General features: G+C 40.3%; 1 protein-coding gene across 1 annotated transcript in view; it reads right to left on the bottom strand.

The window, feature by feature from the left end:
* The window catches only part of LOC146617540 (polypeptide N-acetylgalactosaminyltransferase 14-like), a 243,147-nt gene extending 226,754 nt beyond the window's left edge, over window positions 1-16,393 (bottom strand). The window contains exons 1-3 of the mRNA XM_085373147.1: window positions 16,270-16,393; window positions 13,468-13,478; window positions 8,716-8,730 (exon numbers count right to left, since the gene is read on the bottom strand). Coding sequence (XP_085229273.1) covers window positions 8,716-8,730; window positions 13,468-13,478; window positions 16,270-16,375 — 132 coding nt within the window. The 5' untranslated portion in view covers window positions 16,376-16,393. The remainder of the gene's footprint in view (window positions 1-8,715; window positions 8,731-13,467; window positions 13,479-16,269) is intronic.
* Between the last annotated feature and the right edge of the window lie 2,475 nt (window positions 16,394-18,868).

Below are 18,868 nucleotides of genomic sequence, written 5' to 3'. Positions count from 1 at the left end.
TCATGACCAAAAGAAAAAACGCACAACAAAAAACTATCCAGGTATGCTTTTACTGCACTGGCAGTGCTGCTTGGCATCATTATCAGGCTGAAAAAACAAAGCCATTGCCAATCTGTTACATTCCACAAAGCAACAAGTTGGCAATAAAAATGGGCTAAAATACAACCCTAAACAGAGATAGAGCCTTTACTTTGTTTTAAACATGGCTGTAGACACTCATTGTTGTACCTCTATCCTGACTTCCTCCATACATACTGAGGATTTGAACCAAAATTTCATAATTGGATTAATTACTCCATAACACCTGTTGCCACTGATTTTCCAGATGCAATCCTGTTTAATCTGGCACACCTCAGTTAGCGTAATATCAAGGTATAATGTGGTACTGCAGTAACCCATGAAGGCATGAAGGGTTTTGACTTGCCTATGTTGTGTACTGCTTTTTCTGGCCTAAAAACATGTTACACGTAGTGTTCATTTAACAATACAGAGGTGTCTGCCTGCCTCCTGATCAGTGCAACACTAGCTATTCAGAAAAGGTTAGGAGCTGCAGGCCAGGCTAAAAACACAAAACCACAGACTGAAAATAAAACAGGGACATAGTGTGAAAAGTACAGCTGATGTGGAAGTGCTTTAAACCACAATTCTTTCTCATGGCTAGAATGGATCAACACCTCTGAATGAGGAAAAAAAAATGTCTACATGAAAATATATGGAAAAGTTATAGTTGCACTTCTTTAATATATAACCTCATTAAACATTGTGTTTAAGTATGTACATGCATCCTTGTGTGCCCTGAAGAGGTGTTCTTAAATGTTTCTTTCTGCAAATATTTTATTTCCCTTGCACTGTGTAACAGCTGCTGTCCAGTCAGTGCAGGTGACTGTTACTGTCTTGATCATGAATGATCAGTTCTCAAGCTGCTGCAGGTTCTAATTACAATTACCACTAAGGTCACAATGGTATAAGGAGGATCATCTTTGGTGCCAGGCCAAGAAAGTGGAGGTAGGTTACATCCAACCCCAGGATGAAGTTGTCTTCAGGAAAGACAGCAACATTTGTAGAATAGAAACCAACACTATGCCAAAATACACTTTACAGCAAAACTTTAAAACAGCAAAACCAAGAACAACCAATACCAATCGGATTTCTATGCAAGCATAATGGTTTCTGAAGCATCTGTTCAAGTACTCTGTTCAAAATGTTGATCGTGGCATCACCGTGGACTGAGCCATATATTAAGCTCTGCTGTCATGAAACTTTAGAAACTTTAAGAAGTTGTCAGATCTGATTCATGATTCTTTCCACACAGGTTTTAAATCCATGTGATTATTAAGTTTAGCACCATGTTGTCCTTCAGATCTACAGTCTTATATTAAAATAACAACCTGAAGGTGTTACCAACAGGGCTACCAAGTAGCAAAAATTCCTTCTAGGTTTTTTGTTTAACATCATATTTAATTCAAGTTTTAAAATTTGAAACTTTTTCAGTCAGAATTTATTCAAAACCCTTTTGCCATACATACACGACTTGTTTATCTTGATTATTAAGACATCATGTTCTTTCAACAGCTGTGTGAATCTTGTTCTCTAATCCCCATATTCAAACAAGAAATCAAGAGCCTGATTTATATATTACATTAAAAAGTCAAGTCATTGTGGAAAGCGACAGTAACCAAATTAGTTAAATCCATGGCAACATCTTTTTCAGAAACACACACACACACACAAAACCGTAACCCTAACACACACAAAGGCGTCTGTTGTGTAGCGTGACAAAGTGGTGCATGTCTTATCAGTGACAGTTAATTTCCATTGCACACAGATACACACAGACACAACCCAAGTATGTGTAGCACAAGTGAAGAGACACACTCGCAAAGCGGAACCCAAACTGACGCCTACATGACCATCATATGAATTATAAATGAAATGTCGGTACATGTAAAGTTATGATTTACTGACACTGTCCTGCTGAGCCTGCATGATGACATAATCAAACCTTCGAGCCTTTCCCAGCCTCTGTTTATCTGTATGTTTGTGTGTGTAAGAGAAACACAGACACACACACATACAGAGTACATGGATAATTTTGCAGTCAAAGATGCTTGATTATACCGCATCCCCATCTAAAAAAAAAAAAAAATCCAATGTATGCTGATTCTTGCTTTTTTCCCTTTTTTTTTGAAGCTTCTGAATCATTTATAACGTAGGAAGGAATTAGGAGGGGAAAATGCTAAACGCCTTTTCTTGTGCTGTTGAGAGAAACATGCTTCTCATTTCAGGAATTGTATGGTGATGGCAAATTCCCTTTCTTTGTATAACATCTGATCAAATGCTAATTTAGCTGAAAGCTGCTGTCCAATAACCTCTGAAGTGAAGACTATGTAGTCAGTGAAAAATTGTAAGTAAAAAAAACAAACATTAGTTGAAGCTGTCAGATACATGTATATGAGTAAAATGTGCATTCGTTGGAAATGTAATTAGGTAAAGAACAGTTTCTGAGAGACATTTATTCAAAACATCACACCAATAGAAATTTAAATCAACACTTTATGATGTGAAGAATATGTATATACAGTAAAGGGTGAAGTTCTATATTGGAAAAAGGCCCTCCATATTGACTCTTTACCCCTTGAAATCATACTAGGAATATCCCTTAAAGCTCTTTTCTGAACTGAGCAGTTTCTGTCATATTTAAGGCCTGCTGGGTTTGCATCAGAAGTTACTGAGGGTTACCTCTGCCTACGCAACTACCCTTGGAAAAACCCGGAAACTATGTACATCTTTATCGTAATATCCTGTGGTGTCAAAAACACGTAATTAAGGGTACAGGGGAGGTCATCAGATGTCATTTTTGTGGGTGAGAGAGATAAAGGGTTGAAATTAGGGCCACATGGCTTAAATACTGCACATTGCATTTGTTACATATGAATGCTTATGTAACAATATTTCTTTGTACCATTTCTGCTAAACAAGTAAAGAAGTTGCAATTCTCGCTGGGAGAAAAAAAACACTTTTCAAAGCAAAAAGCTAAAATGTCAAAATTTGAAATGAAAATTAACTTCTGAAGGTTCTGAGAATTATTGGGGGGAACATAGAAACTGCACCAAATAACGAAATTTTAATTAAATATGATTAAATAAACAATATTCTGTTGTTGATATTCACAAAAAAATGAAATAACAGATGGATCCCCCCCCCCCCAACTTCAGTTAATCCAAATCACAAATGCAAATGAATTCTTTCCAGAGTTTCGATACCACTGCTTTTCTACCTTTGCAATGCTCCACTTTCACTAAAAACACATATGGCCTTCAGTGACCAAGCCTCACAGGTAAGTCAATATTCCCCACAGCTGCTGTACTGTAAAGACTTTCACAGCAACATTTCCGTCTGTTTTGTTTGAGATCTCAGATTTTTTTAAACCTACATTTGCTTTGATATGAAACAGATAGAATAGAATATGAATCAGTATACTAAACACAAAGCAGAAACATGGGAACTGATTTACACCAAACCACCACATGTCCAGTCTGACTGCTTGGCACATTAGCGTTCTGACATGGATCTCTGCTGGGTGATGTCTGCAAATATTTAGCTTCACATTTCTCATTATGATACAGACATGGGAAAACTGAGAAACATGGCCAAAATATAATCATATTTTATAATAATTATTGTAAAAAAATAACACTAAGTCTATGTTATGACAATATAACACTATGAAATGTCAGGGAAAAAACATGTTAGGAAACCTCTGAACCTACTCAAAGACATGACAAATTTCCATTAACATATGGTTTAATTAAAAGCTTAAACTGGTGCCCTTTTATCCCTACCATCAATACCAGTCAAAAATAAACACTTAACTGGTTGATTGTTTGGCATTTCTCCAAACCAACATCATGAAAATCGCAAAGCTGCGACATAACTTTAGTGATATATCAGCCGCTGTAGCTGTTGAACCTCAGTTAGGTTCATTTCCACAGTGGTAAGTGTGTTTCACAAATGAGTCCTCCAGTGCCAGAGGCCAGTCTAGTTAGCCAACCTGTGGGCCCTGCTGAACTGAGTGCTTCATATAAAACATTATTATTATTATTCCCTCCCTGGGAGCTGGTTATAGCCGCTCTGAAAACTCATTTCCCTCTCCTCTTGTCCATGTGAATGCCTCCTGATAGGGAGAGGGAAGGAGAAAGGAACAATAACTGCATTTCATATGACAGGGAAATGAATAATTTCAACTGTGCGTGTGCATGCAGTTTATGTATGTGTGCTCTTGTGTTATTTAGTGTAGTGTACAGTATTGTGTGTAAGTGTGCCTTGTGCCATTGTGGCGCGATTGGGCGTTGTGATACACACGACGAGCACAGTGACTGGAGCATCGATCTTGTTTTCTCGAGAAAGAAAAGAGAGAAACTGAGACAGAAGTCAAATTGTAAGAGAGATTTCCACAAAAAACATTGCAATAAGCTAATAAATTGATGACTGTTTTAAAAATGATGCTACACTCAACAAAAATATAAACGCAACACCTTTGTTACTGCTCCCATTCCCCATGGGATGGACGTAGAGACCTAAAATTCATTCCAGATACACAATATAACCATCCCTCCCAAACAGTGGTCACAAATCAGTCCAAATGTGTGGTAGTGGGCACATCTGCTATATTGAGATAATCCATCCCACCTCACAGGTGTGCCATATCAGGATGCTGATCTGACATCATGAGTAGTGCACAGGTGTACCTCAGACTGCCCACAACAAAAGGCCACCCTGGAATGTGCAGTTTTTTGCGCTATTGGGGGTCTGGGGACCCAGAACCGGTCAGTATCTGGTGTGACCACCATTTGCCTCATGCAGTGCAACACATCGTCGCATGGAATCTATCAGATTGTCAATTGTGGCCTGTGGAATGTTGGTCCACTCCACTTCAATGGCTGTGCGAGGTTGTTGGATATTCGTGGGAACTGGTACATGCTGTCGTATACGCCGGTCAAGCACATCCCGAACATGCTCAATGGGTGACATGTCCGGTGAGTATGCTGGCCATGCAAGAACTGGGACATTCTCAGCTGCCATCTGCCCTGAACAATGTGAACCATGATTCATCCGTGAAGCGCACACCTCTCCAACGTGCCAGACGCCATCGAATGTGAGCATTTGCCCACACAAGTCTGTTACGGCGACGAGCTGGAGTCAGGTCAAGACCCCGATGAGGACGACGGGCATGCAGTTGAGCGTCCCTGAGACGGTTTCTGACAGTTTGTGCAGAAATTGTTTGGTTGTGCAAACCAATTGTTCCAGCAGCTGTCTGGGTGGCGATCTTGGAGGTGAACCTGCTGGATGTGGAGGTCCTGGGCTGGTGTGGTTACACGAGGTCTGCAGTTGTGAGGCCGGTTGGATGTGCTGCCATATTCTCTGAAACGCCTGTGGAGACGGCTTATGGTTGAGAAATGAACATTCAATGCACGGGCGACAGATCTGGTTGACATTCCTGCTGTCAGCATGCCAATTGCACGCTCCCTCATTGCTTGTGGCATCTGTGGCATTTTGCTGTGAGACAAAACTGCACATTCCAGGGTGGCCTTTTGTTGTGGGCAGTCTGAGGTACACCTGTGCACTACTCATGATGTCAGATCAGCATCCTGATGTGGCACACCTGTGAGGTGGGATGGATTATCTCAATATAGCAGATGTGCCCACTACCACACATTTGGACTGATTTGTGACCACTGTTTGGGAGGGATGGTTATATTGTGTATCTGGAATGAATTTTAGGTCTCTACGTCCATCCCATGGGGAATGGGAGAATGGGAGCAGTAACAAAGGTGTTGCGTTTATATTTTTGTTGAGTGTATGAAGAAGAATATTGTGAAAATGTATATTGTATTTTAAGTTTTTCTACATGCATAGAGCACTACAGTGTGTAGCATCAACCATTAATCCATTAATTAAGGTGTTTTTTTCCTTTATTTATTTATTTTTTAATTTTAAAAAAGGGCTACTATTGGCTTTGGGATTAGTGCAAAAAACAAAACAAGGGAACTTGAAGCAGCAGGGTTAATACTCTCACAGCACTCTGTCACTCTATATACTGAACTAAGCAATCTTGCATTCGAGTTGTGTGATTGGTTGAACCATGAGTTAGGGACAAAAGAAAAAAATCACAATATGCACTAATACTGAGTTCTTTCATCACTGCATCAGTCGGTTTTGATGTTTGCAGATGACACTGATCTGCATTGAACGTCAGGAGCAGGTGGAATAAAGCCTGGAGAGGTGGAGGTATGCTCTGGAGAGAAGAGCAGCAAAAGTCAATAGAAGCCACACAGAATACATGTGTGCAAAAAAGGAGGCAGCTGTAAGACGCAAGGAGTGGAGGTAGTGCAGGTGACGTTTTAATAAGGAACAGACAAGCACTGGAGAGGTGAAGGAGAGTCCAGGGAGGGTGGAGTGGGTGGAGACAAGTATTGGGAGTGATTTGTGAGAGAAGGATAGAGGTAGAAGTGAAAGGGAGGGTTTACAAGATGGTAAGATTAGAAATAAGCATTTTTTTTAATGGAACAACTGAAGAATAACAACACACATTAGACTGGATGAGACCAACCAGATGTTGGCAGGACAGGAGTGGAAGGGCGTAGTTGGTTTGGCCCCTGTTCAAAAGTAACAGCAGAATATCCTTAAAAATTGGTCACTACTAAGGTGGGTGCACATGGTGATTCTTAACTTTTAATCAGTCTAATGCTTCAGACAATCACACCATCTTTTCGTCACTTGATCAATATAATGTCAATCAATCATGTAAAAACAGACTACGCTGTATGGAACTTCTGCCATCAGAGTTCAGCGAAGACAAATTTGCACAATAAGGGCAAAGCTGGCAAAAACGATTCAATGGCCACCTCAACAATTTAATAAAACCTTTTCTTCAATCATTTGCTAACATGTATATTTTTTTAAACAAAACAGTGCATTAGCAGTGGTGCTTTTGTAAAGTGTCAGGAAGTACCAGCGCTAACTCTGTTAGACACAGTGCCATTGTGTTCATCATTTAAAGAGAGAATCCTCTGTGAAATAATGAATTCAATGAATAATGTACTACATACAGAAATAATTTCTGTCTGGTCCAGATCTGATCAACATCTTGCCCTGAGACGCTTGACATTCCTCCACCAGAGAGAGAGAATGAGAGAGGCACACAGTGAGGCAGTGTCCTTCAGTATTCAAAGAACCAACAGATTGTTTCCTCTCATGTTTGGATTTCTGAAGGCAGAAATTCCATAAAGACCCCCTGCCAACCTGCCCGAGGACACGGCACACTCCAACCATGCTGCTTCAAAGGCTCTCCAAAAGCTCTCTCAGTGTGTATGTGTGTGTCCATGTGTGGGATCCCGCAAGAAATACCAGTTTTCTTGTGCGTGCATATAGATGAGGGTGTGATTCTGCATATAAGCATTTCTCTGTGTGTGCACAGAGTACAGGAGTATCCTTCCTTGTACAGGAAGTAGTCATGCTAGGTAAACAGGAGTGCAGGCTAATCCAGTGAGGAGTGGGAATTCTGCATTAGCATTTGAATAGTACTCAGCAGCACGAGCATTGCTGACAAAAGACATCCTCTGTCCTGGCATACACTCACACACAAATGCTTGACATGTACTAAAAAAATTAATGTTTTTTAGCAGCCACAGACAAGTAGCTTAAAGGTTCCTTCTGATTAAAAAATGGCAACCTGCTGATTGTTTTCAAATGTTGGAGGTGTGTAAATGTTACCTGCCTACCATTTACACACCTCTGCAAAGACAGACCTTTAATCAACCGTGTCAATAATATACCGTAATTGTCGGGCTATAAGCCGCTACTTTTTGCACAAGCTTTGAACCCTGCGGCTTTTAGTCAGGTGCGGCTTTTCTATGGATTGTCCATGATTTTTGTCATATCGTAAGACGATTTGTTTTGTTTGTTCCGCTGTTGTACGGCACTACGTTGCCTGGCGGAAGGGCATGTGATCAGACACACAGTATCGGGGTTCAAGAGTGGTATGTTGGTCACGTGTCCATCCGCCAGGCAACATAGTGCTGTACAAGTAGCGCGAAAAACAAACTTCAAATTAACGCTACGCGTTCAGCGGGAGTCGTGGATGACGAGCGGCGATAAACTTGCGAAAAGCAAGTTATGCTCAACTCCACCATTGGATTCTGACAGCGTGGAAAAGTGTGAAAACATCCATGATCAAGGGCTGGACTGCTGCATTATGGAGAGGAGGACACCGCCACGGCCCTTCAGAGGGTGTTCGACTCTGACACTGACAACGAGGATTTCTTTGGTTTTGCAAGTGACAACGAATGAAAGAAGCTGAGAATGGATGACGTAGCCATCCTGAGCCTGTTCGTATCCGACACTGGAGGAGAGGACTTTGGTGGTTTTAGTGTGCAGGAAGAAGAGAAAGATGGTGGTGAATGACTTGACTTTTCTTCTTGTTAAAGCCGTGTCACTGCACCTGAGCCTAAAAGGTAGTCTGAATCTATTTTTCTGGTGTGCTGTAGGTTATTGTTATGTACTACATTTGTTACTCATTTATGAAGCACAGTACATGTTTCGTACTTGTAATTACCGCTACTTGTACACAGAGATGGGCGTAATCTGATTACTTTTTCGAGTAACGAGTAAAGTAAGGGATTACTATTGCAAAAATGGTAATTAGATTACCGTTACTTTCCCGTAGGAACGCTGCGTTACTGCGTTACTAAAACCGTGATTTTTTGCGAGAATGTCTCACGACAGTGACGTAAGCGAGTGCGCCGTTAGTGACAACAGCTGTGTGCAGATCAACAATGGATAATATATCGAGTGCGGGAGAGAGTATGAGCGTGCAGCGTTTAAAGCGTGGAAGTACTGACCTTACTTTGAGTTTGATTCCATAAAAAGTGACAAAAACATTAGCGTCCGTTGTGCGTGGGAAGAAAACTTCTTTTTAAAGCGAAAAAATCCCTAAACTTCCAAGCAAGTACCGAGTGCGCAACGACGTAATGGGAGACTCACAGAGAAAGTCGCGGATTCTTCAAGTGTTTTACTTGCATCTATTTGAAAGAGTGAGTGTAAACACAAAAAATATTTTATTTTATGTGCTGGAATGTGCAGAAAATAGGTTTAAATGTTAAACTAATTTATTCAACTCAGAGAATGTTGCATATAATTAAATTTTTGCTTGATGCATAAAGTTAAAAGATTAAAACTGATAAAACAAGTTAAAAAAAAAGAGATTTTTCCATTTGATTACATTTTGTATGATGGATTATGTAGAAAAAGTAGAATTGGGCTGAAAGATCTATCGCTTTATCACCTCTTCAGGTTGTAAATCATGTTTTTAAAAAGTAACTAAGTAATTAATTACTTTTGAAAATAAGTAATCAGTAAAGTAACGGGATTACTTTTTTGGGGAAGTAATCAGTAATTAGTTACTGATTACTTTTTTCAAGTAACTTGACCAACACTGCTTGTACATATACCTAAAAAGTTGTGCAAATATGTACCCATAACTTGTTTTTCAAAATATTAATAAAAGGGGTGTGTCTCCAAACAGCCATCTCTTTCCTGACAATTCCCTTTGTGCATATTCTCTTACATATGATGAGTCAACATTGAAACACCTGCGGCTTTTGGTCAGGTGCGGCTAATGTATGTAAAAAAACAGGATTTTCCCCTGATTTTAGCTTGTGCAGCTAATATTCAGGTGCGCTTTGTAGTCCGGGAAATACGGTACTTACAGTGTAATTAGGTCAACAACAAGGATAGGACCCTATGTAAGCGGTACATGATTGCATGCATGTTTCATTACCACAGGAACATACATGTTTGTTTAGAAATCTTGCTTGTTCAATTTCCGAAGTGCAACTAGGATTAAGATTTTTTTCATAAACAGAAAGGATAAAGTTCCAGAAGTGTGACGTATTGTCCACCTCCTATGGCCTTTCAAGAATTCGTGAGATTAGCTTGCATTTATACAGCACGAACCTTGTTTTTTTTGTGTCGTAATTCCTGCCCCACAAACATTCCTGCTTCTGCAGTGGAATTCGCGATAAACCAGAAACGATCAGGGTGGAGTTTGTAGTTCTGAATGCCAAACACACGCCTTGAGACTGCATTCATTCACACAAAAACAAGCACTGTTTGCCAACATTGAAACAGCTACAAGCAAATTTAGACTAATTCAAACGAGTGTAAAAAAGAACAAAAATAAAGGAAAATTATTATATTAACTAAGCATTCGGTCAACAACAACAAAAAAGATGTGCAAAGACTTAGATGGCAATAAGTCAAACATAAAGCTACAGTCACAAAAAAGAGAGAAACAGTGATTGGAGACCACGCCACAACCAAAATTACTGCGATCATGTGTAATAAACTAAAAATCTCACTGCATTTGAAATGTTTGCTTTGAAGTTGGGCTCCAGGTCTGTGACGACTTGCAGACAGTTACTGTCTGCAATAAGGTGGAGTCAGACTGCCATCAGTCTCAGGCTGGATGGGAACGAATTGTCAATTAAATGCCATCTCTTTGTTGCAATATAACAATTATTTGTGATATGTCATCAGTAATGACAAATCTGTTGCCAAACCCAGAAATTCATAATAACTACTTACATTTAGAGTCTATAGCCAGAGCTCAGAGATTAGAAATTGTTGTACTTTTCAGCAAAGACTAAGTGAGATTGATTGGAACATGTTGGCAATCTGTATTAATGAATCAGCAGTTATTTGCAAACCTTTGCCAGTCTGTCTGAGAATGATTGCAGGCAGTTCTAGTTGGACCGTGAATATCTGAAGACAAGTTGCCTTCCATTGTATTACCTGTGCAATTATGTTGCAAACAAAATTAGTCACCATGAGGTTTATAAGTAATTATATTCTCAATGTCTGTGCAACCAACATATCGCTGCAATTACTTAAATTCAGTCACTAAATGTGAAGAAGTATTCAATGTAATCACTGAGTACTCACCAACTGTTCCCAGTTGTGAGGAGGTGACTCTCTTATTTTTATTCTAATGTGACAGCAAACGTGCACACACTCATTTCTCAGTCACACAGTCTGCACAGTCAAATTTCACATGCACATTGACAGCTTGCATGAACTCAGGGGTGTGGATGTGGATAGACAATATCATTTTGCATGCACAAACAGAAAGAATATTTTAAGTTTAATGGGACAGCTAGCAGAGTGTATCATCAAATATTGCACAAAAGGATTTTACACTGAATTAGGAATTTAAAACTAAGAAGTTTCTGTTGAGCAAAATTCCTCAGACAAGTTTCCTGTTTTTTTATAGATACATTTGGTTTGATTCCAAATGTTTTTCTCTCTAATTAAGACTGTATCACTTCTCTAGCGCTCCTGTTTAAACTTGCATTTGGAGAATACACCACGGCACTAGAAAGAGCCAAATATATTCTTCTTTTCTTATGATACAAGCAGACTGTGTGCATGGTAATGATGATACCAGGCAAATCTGTACCTACAGATTTACACTGGGTGTGAAAAACTGTAGGATTAAGTTGGCAAGTCTGTATCTGGCTGGGTATTAGCCGAGGTGCATTTCAGCATGTGTGTCCTGACTTGAAAATGATACATTCATTTTTACACACACACACACACACACACACACACACACACACACACACACACAAGACACACACACACACACACACACACACACACACACTGTTCTGCTGAATGAACAGCGATTCTCTCATTAGCTTGTAGGCTCACAGCTTACCGAACAAGTCCACACAAGACAAGACAAGACACTCTTTTTTTCCTCTTCTTTTGATAGGCTAAAGTGGTTGCAGCTGTTTCTATCCCTCCAACTGAAGTAGTTTAATTACATTTCAGATTTCAGATTTGAGGCATTTAGCTGAGAATCTTATCCAGGTCAACATACAATGAGAGCAACAGCAGATTAAGCTTCATTGCATGAATTATCAGCAGTTTGAAAACACCTCCCTATTCACACAAAATTAAGGCACGCCTCAAAATTAAGACGATTCATATTGTTCCCGACTTTACATTATTGTTAATGAGGGGGCATTTACAATAATGTAACGTTCTACATAAATTATTGTCAAAAATTACAATTGCTTTGGAAGTCAGCTGCTTAAGGGTTTCTCTTGTTCAGCATAATCACGTTGATCATCACTGAGTTAGCTTAACCCTTGTGTGGTGTTCGTATTTTTGTTACTCAGCCAGTGTTCATGGGTCTGGTGGACCCGCTAGAGTTTTGGCTTTCCAAATTAACACTATCAAACAATTTTATGTTAAATTACTCAACAGATGTTTACTTCATCCCAATTACAAGACATATGAACAGCAAACATGGTTAATTTTTTCCCTTTACCTTTGTTAGATCACATTTATGAATTAATGTGCTTCTCGTTTTTCTTTTATATAAAATGTTATAAATAAATCAGTTATAATCAAGTGGAGTGAGTGGAAAGACACAACACATTTACACGTGAAAAAATAATTAATTGTTTAATTTTTCTTTTGAAAAAAACTGAACACGGGTCTCACAGACCCGAACACCATACAAGGGTTAACTCATCTCTGCCAGGCCGTCCTTCTTCATGATCTAGTTGTGCACAAACACATGATTTGCCACTTCAGTCACTCCAACTCTGAAGGTCAATGCAGAGGCACATCACCTGACCATCATCACCCATCTGCCCAGCTGTTCCCCAGGTGTCCCTAGATAGTCCATCCATCATCTCACAGTTTTTGGGTATACACACACATTGTGACTGACATACGACTCTGTATTCTTAAAATAAAAAAAGTCTAATCCACACACCATCTGTGCAAACTTTATTTACAGCGTACTTCAGCTGAACCAAATCCACCTACAAGAGCAAAAGAAGGAAAGGGCTGCTGTAACTGTATCTCCAGTATATGCATTTTAAACCCCTTCGAAGCACAGCCAAATGCAACGTAATAACAGTTTGTTTTTTAACAGCAGCAGCTTCACTCTTATTGCTTGTGTGCAAAGGTTTCATAAGCATGCTACTTAATAACACGTCTCCAACATATTTACAGTTTAGACTGAAAAGTCTCAAATATGTTTCTTGTAGGTGTCTCGCATAATTTCGTTTTTTTAATCCTACTGCTAGGGCAGGGGAGGAAACAAGCCACCGCACCGCTGAGACATCCAAGGAGTATTATGCTCCCCTCTCAACAGGTAAGAAAATCACATTAGCACACTACATCAGAATTCTTTAACAGATAGCGAGGCGGCGGTCTCCTTCGATGGATATACAATAAAGCGCCTGTAACCCACTTCTTGCTGTCTCATGTGGCGATTTTTGTAGAACATAACATAGAGGATGAAATTTACAGCTGAGATTTCAATCAGCGCTATAAAACTGCGGACTCTATATATGTAGTGCGCTATATATCAAATGGACATTTGAACACATCTCTAGTATCTTATAAGAGATGAGTTTCCCAGATCATCTGATGAACCACTCCAACTTTTTAAGCCCCAAGGAGTGAGATATACATACTTTGCTCCAAATTGTATACTCTGACTTCAGTGCACACCCTTTGCTAGCACTGTGGTTTTGCTTTCCTGATCTTTTTAGTATTCTATCAAACAAATGTTGAAATCTACAGTCACGGTAGAGTGACAAGGTGAGTAAGACTGTCACGAATGATGACTTATCTTCCTGCTTTTGATTCAGTCTGCGAACCTTTCTGCCCACGCAGACAGAGCATGCTACTCTATAATAGTCAATACGTGCACACAGTCAAGCACACGCACCTGCTGTTCAAACCTCCTGTTTAAGAAGGGCACCCAATCAAAATAAAGTTGGATTAAAGGGAGAAAGATGGAGTTAAAACAGCTCTTTTTCAGACAGAGAATACCTACAGCTGTAGGCCTCCATTGAAAAGCTGGTTGCAGGTTTCAGAGAAGCCTAAAGCTTGATTTATCCTACGTCGTAACTTTCATAGTAACTGGAAACTCCTTTTATTCCTACACAACAACTTTCCACAGTATTCGAGTTATTGCGTTGTGCTTCAACCCGCATTATGTTTCTTGGGAGGTGCACACCAGGTAGAAGGTTGCAGTGTAGGGTTAAAATAGGGTTCCGGTTATGGCATAAGTTACGACATAGAGCTGACGCAGAAGTGTAAGTCTATTCTGTATATATAGGATGATGTGAAGAATGGAATTCCTGTGAAGCAGCTTTTACACTAGCTCTAAATTCACTGCACTGTAACAGATCACACATACACTCACAAAAATAAACGCACACTGCAGGTGGTCTAACTGCAACGTGGGTTTCTGCCGTGTACTCAGAACTTTCTGAAAGCCTTCATTCAGTGCTTAGTGTGCACTTTAGCAACAAGCAAACATTAACAAGGGCCTCGGGGAGGTCAGAGGTCTGTACGCTGGTGTTGAAGAACAAATAATGTGATTCGAGTACATGCATATTAATTTCAGAAAAGCACAAAGAACACAACAGCTTATGAGAGATCTTTCCTACTTCATATGCAGAATTTATTTTTTGTATTTTTTGCAGTTTCTATAAACACATGTTCCTTTGACACAGACTGCTGAGTCCCAGCGTGTGGTGGAGATGCTGAATATGTAGCAGTCCTCACACAGAAATGCCCTGCACATACACGCTGGAGTGGTACTTCCATCTAAAAATCTTGCATCTTGGATCCTTATTCATTAGATTTATTCAGGTAAAGTACATTGAAGCGGATGCATTTTACCTGTTGTGCCTCACAACAAAACAAATTCCTGACCCAGAACACTCTTTACAAAGGTCAGCTACAATTTATCTTAAGCATAGATAATCTTTTCTTGATAAATTCATACAGTATCCCTGCTAATTATGTGGTTTATACCATGTATGACAATCTCACCATATTCTTACGGACATTCGGTCGATCGGGGCTCAAGAGTTGGCAGTTCGTCTTGTAATCGGAAGGTTGCCGGTTCGAGCCCCGGCTCCGACAGTCTCGGTCGTTGTGTCCTTGGGCAAGACACTTCACCCATTGCCTACTGATGGTGGTCAGAGGGCCCGGTGGCGCCAGTGTCCGGCAGCCTCGTCTCTGTCAGTGCGCCCCAGGGTGGCTGTGGCTACAATGTAGCTGCCATCACCAGTGTGTGAATGTGTGTGTGAATGGGTGGATGACTGAATGTCCTGTAAAGCGCTTTGGGGTCCATAGGGACTAAGTAAAGCGCTATACAAATACAGGCCATTTACCATTCAGTTGGGCTGTTACACAATTCCTACATGGTGTGCATGTGTGCGCTGGCAGCTCTGTTTAACAAGGTAAGAGAGACAGGATCAATACGTTTATACCCCCAGCTACAGTGAACATGTTGCGGGTCTTTTGCATAACAGACGTCCTGCAGTGAACACAGGGCATGGGTATCAAGCTGGGTCGAAAATGAACCCAATTATCTTCAAAGGAACCACTGCAATCTGATAACTGAATTAAACAATGATAAGAGCTCTGATAGTGGATACTGAGCGTGCAACACTTCATTAAAAAAAGGAATGAAATTTAAAATGACAAACTGAGTATTACCTCACAATTTACTGAGTTGCTCTGATAGGAATACTGTAGGATTAGAAAACTGATTTTTCACTGATAATAAATCTACTGAAAAATAAAAGTTTTTAACTTGCAACACAGAAGACAACATTTAGTTTACTCTGGGAGTCAAGTCAAGAAAAGCAATCAGAAGAAAGTTGGGATCTTTGGTGGCATTTGCTCTCATCTCACCTTTGAGATGTTTTAGTCTTGTTTTTAGTCCACTGCATGGCCAAAGTATTTTACAGGTCAAGAATTCACCAATACATTAAGAGAAAGTGCAACGATTGAAAGAGCTCATTAGTGATGTTTAGGTCCACCGGAGGTAATTACAAAGAGTAAACACTTTCCCCCCATCATTAAACTTCACTAGACTTTTTTTTCTGACAATTTGGTTGCTTTACTTAAGATTAATGTCAAAAAGGACTTTCTCATATTGGAGCAATTCTTTACAACTTTTTTTTCCGTTTCCATGTCTGTTTCAGAAACTCCTTCACTCGGGATTTGGGTTCATGATGCTGCTAAAACTAGTGCGACTGCCCCGAGCTCCGCAGACGTCCCGCTTAAGTCCGCCACGCGTACACAGCAGGTCATATTTTTACTTCACCTGGTTGTAGGTTGTCTCTCCTGCTACTCCGCCTCCCCCTGCTACCGCTCCTGGACTGAGCTCCGGCAACCTCCTCCGGCTCAACACCAGCAGGTAAACCAGCGCTCCCAGCCACACCAGCACCGCCACGGCCACCGCCAGCCTCCGACAGAGTCGCTTCATTTTCCGGTCAGGAGGAACCGGCGGCGCCCGCAGCCCGGCTGCTGTCAGAAGTCCATTTCACAGAAGCGAGAAAAGAAGTGAAAGAAGCGGACTCGGAGCCAGCCTCCACTCACTGACACGGCAGCAGCGTGCCTGGTCCCGCTCACTGTAAAGCACCGACTACACGCTCGCTCGCCCTCACTCTCGCTCCTTCAACTCACAGAAGCGCGAGCGCTTCTCTGACACGCCTGACAGCCGTAAGCGCGTGCGCTGGTGTGCGCGAGCATGTTATTGTGTGTGTGTGTGTGTGTGTGTGTGTGTGTGTGTGTGTGTGTGTGTGTGTGTGTTTCGCTGAGGGAGTCCTGGACCCTCCTGAAGGTTTGACTGGGAGAGCATGGAGCTCCACCTGGCGACACCCGCAACTACTCCACTAAGGAGGAGCCCGAAACAAAATAACAAGGAGGAAGAAGAGAGAAGAAAACTGAGAGAAAACAAAGGGAGAATGATCAGTTAGGTCAGCATGACAGGCATTGACTGGGGAAAGATGTAGGCATGCATTTACTTGTTTCCTTGCTCTGATAGATTATTGTTTATCTGTTGCATACTTTTGGATTTTGCAGTTTCTGCTCAGCCAAGTTATCCAAGTTTGAGTTTATCGATAATAACCAATGTGGAAAACTGGCAGATTATCATAAATTAAAATAAGTTAGTTGCAGTTTCTGAAAAGTGTGAAGAATAGGAAACTAATATGAAGTACTGCTTAAAGGTACTTTTTGTAATTAACCTTGACAGAATGTAATTAAAACCTTCACCATCAGGGGGCAGAGTCTTACCACGTTTATAAAGCTGCTTTCAACTAATCCCAAATGCCTGATTTAGACTTCTTCAGTTAATCTTTTTAGAGTCTGACATGTAACTTATGTAAGTGGCCGACATTGTTGCTAGAATTTATACTTGCGTTATACGGTCATTTCCGTGTGTTTGTGCCCCGGTGTTTTGTATGTGGTACCAGCTGATAGAAAAATAAAATGTTGGCGTGGTTGGATTTTATCGGGTGTATACATATTTGTCCCTCAAGTTTTTCTACTTTGTTGTACATTCCCCCAAATCTATTCCATTACTGATTATTTCTCCTTATACTGCGGTGACAATTGTTATTCTCGCAATGATTCAAAAACTGGAGGGACTTTTTTTTTTGCTTGTTAGGTAAAATGTGTAAACCATTACACTAAAATTTCCCAAACTGGCAACAAGGATATGAGGAAGTGGCATGAGGACTGATGCATTCATCAAAATGAGAATCCTTCCCTCTGACCAATGCCAATTAAATATGACGTTCAACAACACAGCATCACACATTGTTTATGAATGTTTTTGTTATAGTCCAACTACTGCTGTGTTTTATGATCTCAGAAGTTATGGCCACTTTTAATTAAATTCATTACATGCTGTAATGTTGTAAGACGTCATGCCTATTTTTAATAGCACCCTGAAACAGTGAAGGTAAGTGCAGTAAGTTTGATGAACTTAAATAAAAGAAACAACCTATGAGTAAAAAAAGACAAGTTCTTTAAAGAGCCCTTCTCCCACCAAGGTCTATGCGTCCTTTATACACTGAACGTAAAAATACTTCTGCAAAGAATCTATCTGTCCATCCTTGATGATAATGCCTCTAGCAAGCCTCCTCTGTCATCCGGGACAGAGGAAGCTTGCCATTATTTTCGATATCCTTCAAACATGAAGCGGTGAGATTGGTTTACAAATCACAGATAGGAGGATGAAGGACAAAAGAGACGAGGGTCACTGACAGGAGGACGTTTCAGTTATGAAATGAGAAAAGTTCTTAGTTTAGTTTCCATAGACAGTACAAAGGCTAGAATTTGTCACTTTGACCTTTATCTAATGTTTAGTGATGTCTTGTTATGAAGCCTTGAATTCAGTATTTTCACAGCAGGAGACTTGGTATTTTGAAACAAGAGAGATGGACTGTGAAACTGAGAACACCACACACCCTGAATAATCATCCATTCTGACTCTAATGATGACCATAATTCATAGACTGAACTTTATGTTTTATTCATTCTGACCTGAAACTGGTGATTGAGCCAGTACATTCATTATGAAAGTGTTTACTGCAGTGAGCAAAGCAGACAAGAGACATTTTAGACTTGTATACAGCTGGGAGTCCTTCTGGAACCAGTGGCATCTCCCCCTGCTGGTTATTAGAAAGAATGCAGGTTTGGATCACTTCCATGGTGGCTTCACTTATTTATACTTTCTGTATTAGCTGTCCATTGCTGTCACAAGAAGCAGGAAAATTGTTTATTTGATCTGGAATGGATATGGGACAGTGAAGGTACTGGGTTTGGCTCCGAATGCTCTATTGACTCACCCCACCCTCTTTTGGTAGAAATTGATATTACACAAAAGTACGACCTGGCCCAAGTTCAACTTCAGCTAATATTTCTTAAATGTCATAGATGACACAAATGATTACATACAGGTTTTGAATAT

This window comes from Diplotaxodon limnothrissa, linkage group LG15 (genome assembly GCF_057381915.1).
Source record: "Diplotaxodon limnothrissa isolate DT_005_m linkage group LG15, D_limnothrissa_male_GT1.1, whole genome shotgun sequence".
NCBI classification, from domain to species: domain Eukaryota; kingdom Metazoa; phylum Chordata; class Actinopteri; order Cichliformes; family Cichlidae; genus Diplotaxodon; species Diplotaxodon limnothrissa.
Note: the sequence above shows the minus strand (reverse complement) of the source record. Positions and strands in the feature narration are given on the sequence as shown.